The sequence below is a fragment of the Vitis vinifera genome, chromosome 7, assembly GCF_030704535.1.
Source record: "Vitis vinifera cultivar Pinot Noir 40024 chromosome 7, ASM3070453v1".
Classification (NCBI taxonomy): Eukaryota; Viridiplantae; Streptophyta; class Magnoliopsida; order Vitales; family Vitaceae; genus Vitis; species Vitis vinifera.
The window spans coordinates 11,421,676-11,428,333 of NC_081811.1; the positions used below are offsets into that span (position 1 = coordinate 11,421,676).

At 32.1% G+C, this 6,658-nt stretch overlaps 1 protein-coding gene across 1 annotated transcript; it reads right to left on the reverse strand.

Moving 5' to 3' along the window:
- Positions 1-943: 943 nt before the first annotated feature.
- On the reverse strand, positions 944-4,809 carry LOC100258480 (disease resistance protein RPM1). The gene is made up of 3 exons (XM_002265532.4): positions 1,910-4,809; positions 1,280-1,322; positions 944-1,193 (listed from the first exon to the last, which is right to left on the reverse strand). The coding sequence occupies exon 1, from the start codon at positions 4,658-4,660 to the stop codon at positions 1,934-1,936; it is 2,727 nt and encodes a 908-aa protein (XP_002265568.1). The 5' UTR covers positions 4,661-4,809; the 3' UTR covers positions 944-1,193; positions 1,280-1,322; positions 1,910-1,933.
- Between the last annotated feature and the right edge of the window lie 1,849 nt (positions 4,810-6,658).

Below are 6,658 nucleotides of genomic sequence, written 5' to 3' on the forward strand. Positions count from 1 at the left end.
CAAGCACATCATGTTGGTGGAGGGGTTGTTTGGGATTATTGGGATGCAATGATGCCTCAAATGATGGTAGTCCATTGCCATTACAAGCTTAGTCTACCTCATTGAACACCAATTGATTTGATTTATAATAGATGACACCTTATGAAGTAGAAAAAAAATGTCTTTTAGGATCGATTTATACTAACAATAAAAATATGAATAATAATGTTAACAATAATCATTACAATTGCATAATATTAATAAAAACTATATTATTTCTACTAATAATATGAATAATATAACACTAATATTCTAACAATAATATTAACAATGTGTTATTATTAATAATAACTATAATATAATAATAATACAATTAGTCTTATTGCAGTATATAAAACATTAAAGGCAAAAAAGAAAAATAAATAAATAAAAGAATGGTTTTAATAATAAAGCTTACAAGTCTTAAGAATTAAACAAAAACAAAATTGTGGTTTATAGGAGATGACATCATAATAATAAAAATAAAAATAAAACAATATCAATATTAATAATATGAATAATAATGTTAGTAATAATCATAATAATATTATTTTTATTAATAATATGAATAATATAATACTAATATCATAAATATACTATTTTAACATTATTAATATTTAATAATAATAATATAATTAGTCTTAATATAATATATAAAACATAAAAGACAAAAAAAAAAAACAAAAATTAGAAAAGTAGAATTATATGAGAATAGGAGGAAAAGACAAGCAAAGATATTTATATTTGGAATTGTGGGATAGTCAAATTTTAAAAATATTAGTTATGGGATTTTAAGAAATTAAAATTATAGATTTGGTGACCATGCAAAAGACTTATCATTGCCTACAGGCCATCAATTTGGAATAATTCTCCATCCTAATATATATATATATATTATAATTAGTTCTTAAATGATTCACATAAATTCTTAATGATGCACATAAAGCATTGGTTGAGCATTACCTATGCCATGTCATCAACAATGTTATTCTAAAACATTCACATCTCCCAGAAGGAGAAACAGAGAAATTGTTCAGACCAACAACCATGACAAGGAGATAATTAAGTTCAAACAAAAACTCAGTAAAAATAAACAAACACCACCACCATCAATCTCAGCCATTAATCCATTGGAGATTCCAGCAATTGGATCTTCTAGTGTTGTATGCCAATTCCTGCAGATTATCAAATTCTAATTATAAAAATACAGATAGTGTGAATGAAAACGATAAAAAAGCAACAAACTAGAGAAAAGACTCACCAAGTTTTATTGGCACTGAGGCTTGAGACTTGAATTCCCATATCTATTGCATATCACAATCAAACAAACTTCACTTAGAAGAGGAATAGTAATTATATACGCCTTCTATTCAATCTTTTCAACCTATTTTGAGTGATTTATGTTAGTTGTTGAATTTTTTAAAATTTTATATGCTTTGCATTTACTAATACCTAAATTGCAGTTTTTCAATTAAACAAATGTGAGCTGTGGGTTTTACAAAACATAAATCAATGGATACTACTAGACTTCAATAGTAGAAACCAACAAAAAAATAATAAAAACAAAAAACAAAAAACAAAAACAAAAACAAAACAAAAAAGAATTGCACAATTAGGTAGTTAACTAAAATATATGGATGGAGATTGTAATAAGTCATAGAAATAATGGGGGAAAAACCTTGCTATAAATGTGTAACTAAAATAATTGCAATTTTACATTCTAGAAAATTAGGTAATTCAGTCTCACATATATAAAATAATAATATATATGTTTTGGATGATTTCTGCTCCCTTTTTTTTCTATTTCCACCGAAGTTTGCCCTTTCCTTGATCTAAAATGAACTGAACTTATTAGGAGTGATTGCCCTAGAAATACATGTCAAAGACTCACCTTTGCTTGGAAAGATTTCATTAGCTAGCTCTCGAAGAAATGGATGTATGGAATGTGCTTAACAATCTCAAAATTTCTGCCTTGGTCGCGTATCATACCAAGTCTCAATTCTTCCTGCAAATCAAAAAATGTAAGAGTTGTGAGCTTACTGAGGTGGCGGATGCCAGAGGGCAGCTCCTCCAGTTGTGGGCAACGCCCAATCATAAGCTCCTCCAGAAGGGGCAATGTTCCATCTTCTATTTTCACCCTCTTCAGTCCAATCAAGTCATAGATACGGAGCCTCTTAAGTTTCTGAATCCCCGTTGCCCCAAAACACAATTGCTCAACGACAGAGGTTTGGAATAGGGAAAGCGCCTGCAGGCTAGGCAGGGCTTGAAAGACTTGCATTGGATCGTTCGCTAAGTTAGAACGAGTTAAGATTACTCTTACTAAACTTGGAAGTTTAGAAATCCAGTCAGGTAACCTCTCCAAACGCCCCATTAAGTAGACAGTTGAAAGAAACGGAGGTGGATTTGACATATACTGTATATCCAGAATCTCATCTTCACTCAGCGAACAAACAGACAAATATTTAAGGTGGACCATGTTTGAAATGGAGGCACACAAACGCTGCCCATTTCCTCTAGAAAGTTTTGTAATACCCAGCTTCCTCAACTGCCTCAGCTTTCCCAACTCTGTTATTATCTGCACCCCATGAGTTACGTCCACAGCAGTCAGCTTCTGCAAGTCTTCCAAACCCCCAATACCCTCCTTTACATGCACTCCTCTAACAGAATCCCATCTCAAATCAGCCTTATAAGCATAATCAAAGCATAGAATATTGCACAGCTTTTGAAGCCTATTGATCTCAACAGGAAGATCTTCTACAAGGGAATATTTCAGATCCAAAGTCTGTAGGTTTTGTAGTTTGCCTATGGACCTTGGAAGCATCCTCACTCTTGTCTTCCTCAGGCTTAAGTATCTCAAATGCAACAGATTTCCCAAATCTTCAGGAATTCTCTCCAAAGGAGCACCACCAAGATCCAATACTTTCAGAAACTTAAATTTTGAAGCCAATGTGCCCAGAGAAAACATCTCAGAGTTGTAAAGAAAAATGGAGCGGATGTGAGACTTTTTACTGGGAATGTCTAGCACATTATTTGAGCTATTCTGAACTGATAGGCGCCTAAATCTTCCATCAAAACACGAGGCTTCTCCAGCCATTACAGAAAAAAAACTCAACTCCTCAGCCTTTTTGAGAATAATCTCACGCATCAAGTCATGAATGTGGCATCTTTTAATATTTCCATCGATATATACGTCTGACACTTGAACTAAGCTCCTGCGTATGAGCTCAGTCAAGAATCCTTCTGCAGTCTCTTCTAGCGTCACACCTCTCTTCGTCTTTACAAAACCCTCAGCAATCCACAGCCGAGTAAGGATCCCACATTTAATTGTGTAGTCCTCTGGAAAGATTGCCAAATACAAGAAACATGACTTGAGGTGGTAAGGCAGATCATAATAACTGAGAGAGAGAATGGTATTGATACTTTCAAGATGGGAATTACTTTCCAACTCAGACCCAAGGCTGTCACTGAATTTTTTCCATAAGGACACAATCTTCTCTTTTCTTGACAAAAGACCACCAATTGCTACAATTGCTAGTGGCAGTCCTCCACATCTTTTGACAATATCATCAGACAATTTCTTTAATTCTGGGGGACATCTACCCTGAAATGCCTTCTTGCAAAAGAGTTCCCGGGAACTATCAGGTGAAAGATGTGGCAGCCTGTGGATGTAATCATCCTTACAACAAGTGGCTACGTCATCTTTACGGGTAGTGATTATTATCCTGCTGCCTTTTTTATTTTCTGGTAACGCAGGTGTAATACTTTCCCAAAATCCTGCTTTCCATACATCGTCAAAAACAACCACATACCTCTTATCTTGTAAATATTCCCTGACTTGGGTAATCAGCGACTCGTTGTCCATTCTGTTGATATCCTCAGGAACTTTTTCCTTCCTTGCTTCATAGAATTTCTCCATCATACGGCGCAGCAGCTCCTTCATCTGGAAAGACTGAGACACAGTGATCCAAGCATGGCAATCAAAGTGTTTCACCACTCTCATATTTGCATAAACCTTCTTGGCAAGAGTGGTTTTGCCAAGTCCACCCATTCCGACAACCGAAATCACAGTTCGTTTTAGAGTTCCCTTCACCAGCCTGCTTATCAGTTCATTTTTCTGAGATCCGATGCCAACAATTTCAGAGTCGTCGATGAAAAGAGAAGTCACTGGAGGATCAGGCTGTGGAGCACTTCCTTTGCTGCTGGTTGAACCTGATTCAAATGGTTTATTAAAGCCATTACTTGAACTTATTTCTCTGAGCTTATGAACCTTTTTCTGGATATCATGGATCTTGGAGGCTATCTCATGGCGTCGTATTAATTTTTTTATCAAGCGAGCAACTTTGTAAAGGAAACCAATGAAACCATGCCGTCGATTTGGATTTCCCAAGTGAAGCAAGTATTCATCGATGACATCTTCTATGGAATAAGCAGTCTCCCTTAAGTCTTGAATCCAAGTTTTAAGGCCTTGGCTGACATCTGCTTTCTCCGCCTTTGCATCTGCATCCATTAGGAAAGCTTGAATATATAGTAGCTCTGTTTTAATGTCTTCAACTTGTGTGTGGACGCCTCCCAATAGTCTGGCTTCTTGATCTAGTAATGGGAGCAACTTGTCGATGACGAGGTTGACGGCAATCTCCGCCATTTCTCCTTCTTTTCCCCCTTTGAGAAGGCCAGTGAACAACAAATGCGTTAGCTCATTTCAGATCTAATCTTCCATCTATCCAAACTTTGTGGCCGTAGAACCAATGAACCCAACACCACTACTGCCAAAAATTACAGTGTCTTTTTCTAATACCGGAAATTCGGGTACACTAAATTTTTGTCAAAGTAATCACAAAATTTAGTCAAAAAGACAGGTGTTGAAAACTAACAGGACATTAGAAAAGTTGAAATTAGGCTGAAGTGTAACATTTGAATTCTTGCATGTCAGCTTTTGAGAGAATTGAAATAAAATTTTTATAATTTAAACTTCCACGCAAATAAACTTGGAAGTTAATCTGAATAAAGTTTTGACCATTTACATTAGAAATGTCAGCTTTTAGCATTAGTGAGCTGCGTTCACAAGTCTATGTACGAATGACAACAATATTGACCATGAAAATAAAGGGTGGGCCATGGAGGCTTTGGATCAAAGCTGAAATGTTTCAACTTGAACCCAATAATATCTAAAACTTGATCTGTCGGTCTTCAGAACTTTGGACCTCAAAAGCCAATAATTCAACCACCTTTTAATATCCGACATATTCTCTGTCCATTTTCTAAATTTGGACACAAAAAGCAGGTAGAGAATTGGGATCACACAATAATTCCTTCCCATCAAAGCTGACATTTAATCCTTCATTTTCTAATCTTTCACCAAATAGAATATTGCAATTTGTATCACAATTAAAAAATATATATATTATTAGATGATGATTCTTATGTCAAATTAGTTGTCAAATCATAGTTGAGTTATTACATTAATACAATAAAATAAATATATAATTTATATATTATTAAAATTTAAAATATAAATAGTTAAAAACTTAAAATATTTTATCTTTTTATCTTTTTATCTTTAATATTAACTTATTAATTCAAGATAAGAATAAAATATTGTAATCTTTATAATTTTATTAAATAGAAAAATTATAATATTTAATTGTTAAAAGACAAATCATCTATCAAAGAGAGAAATAAAATTTTATTATCTAGCTTCATATTTTATTATTATGTTATCTTAATACGATTTTGTTACAATTGAATGTGAATAAATAGTTAGTTACCTTTATCCTAAACGGTCCATATATGTATGCTATCATTATAAAAGAAAAGTCTACTTACTGATATGCTTACCATCCTTTTTAGAGCAGGCCTTTGAGCTCACTGTCCCTACCTCTCAAATCTTTATTTAAAAAGTAGTTCAAGGAAAGCATAGTTTAGTTGATGTTGGTTTGTTTTATTTTATTTAATTTTAAATATAATTTAATTTAATTTAAGATTAAATAATATTTAATAATATTAAGTACTAAATTGTTTTTTAACTCACTGTCTCATACTAATTTTATACACTTTTCTGTCTCTCTCTAACTCTTACAACTTGAGCTCATGTCCTATTTATTTAGTAAAATATTAAATAGATTTTACAAAAAAGTTATGAAAGAGTTAAAGGATTTTGCCCAAGTAATTAAAAAATGAAAACAAATCTCACCAAAAACTTTTATAGAATTTTAATAATATTTTTACAACAAAAAGTCTTAAATATTATTAATTTCCATAGTGTGAATTATTAGACAAGATTAAATTTGTAAAACATTAAATAACATGAAACATAATATAATTGTATAGTGCTTGTACATTAGTCATTGTATGGCTAAATGTAAATACGTTTTAAAAATCTCAAAATTAAATAAAAATAAAAATTTAAACAAAAAACCCATCCATTAATAAAACATCAACAATATAGTAATAAATAAATAAATAATCAATTTTCTAGAAACTTTTTAGGAAATTTATTTAAGATTTTTAAAAAATAATCTTATAAAATCTGAAATATATATATATATATATATTTGTAAAATGTATTTAATATCACAGGGGCAAACTTATCAAATGTTAATTGATATATAAATGAACTTATGTAAAATTTTATAGCCATCAT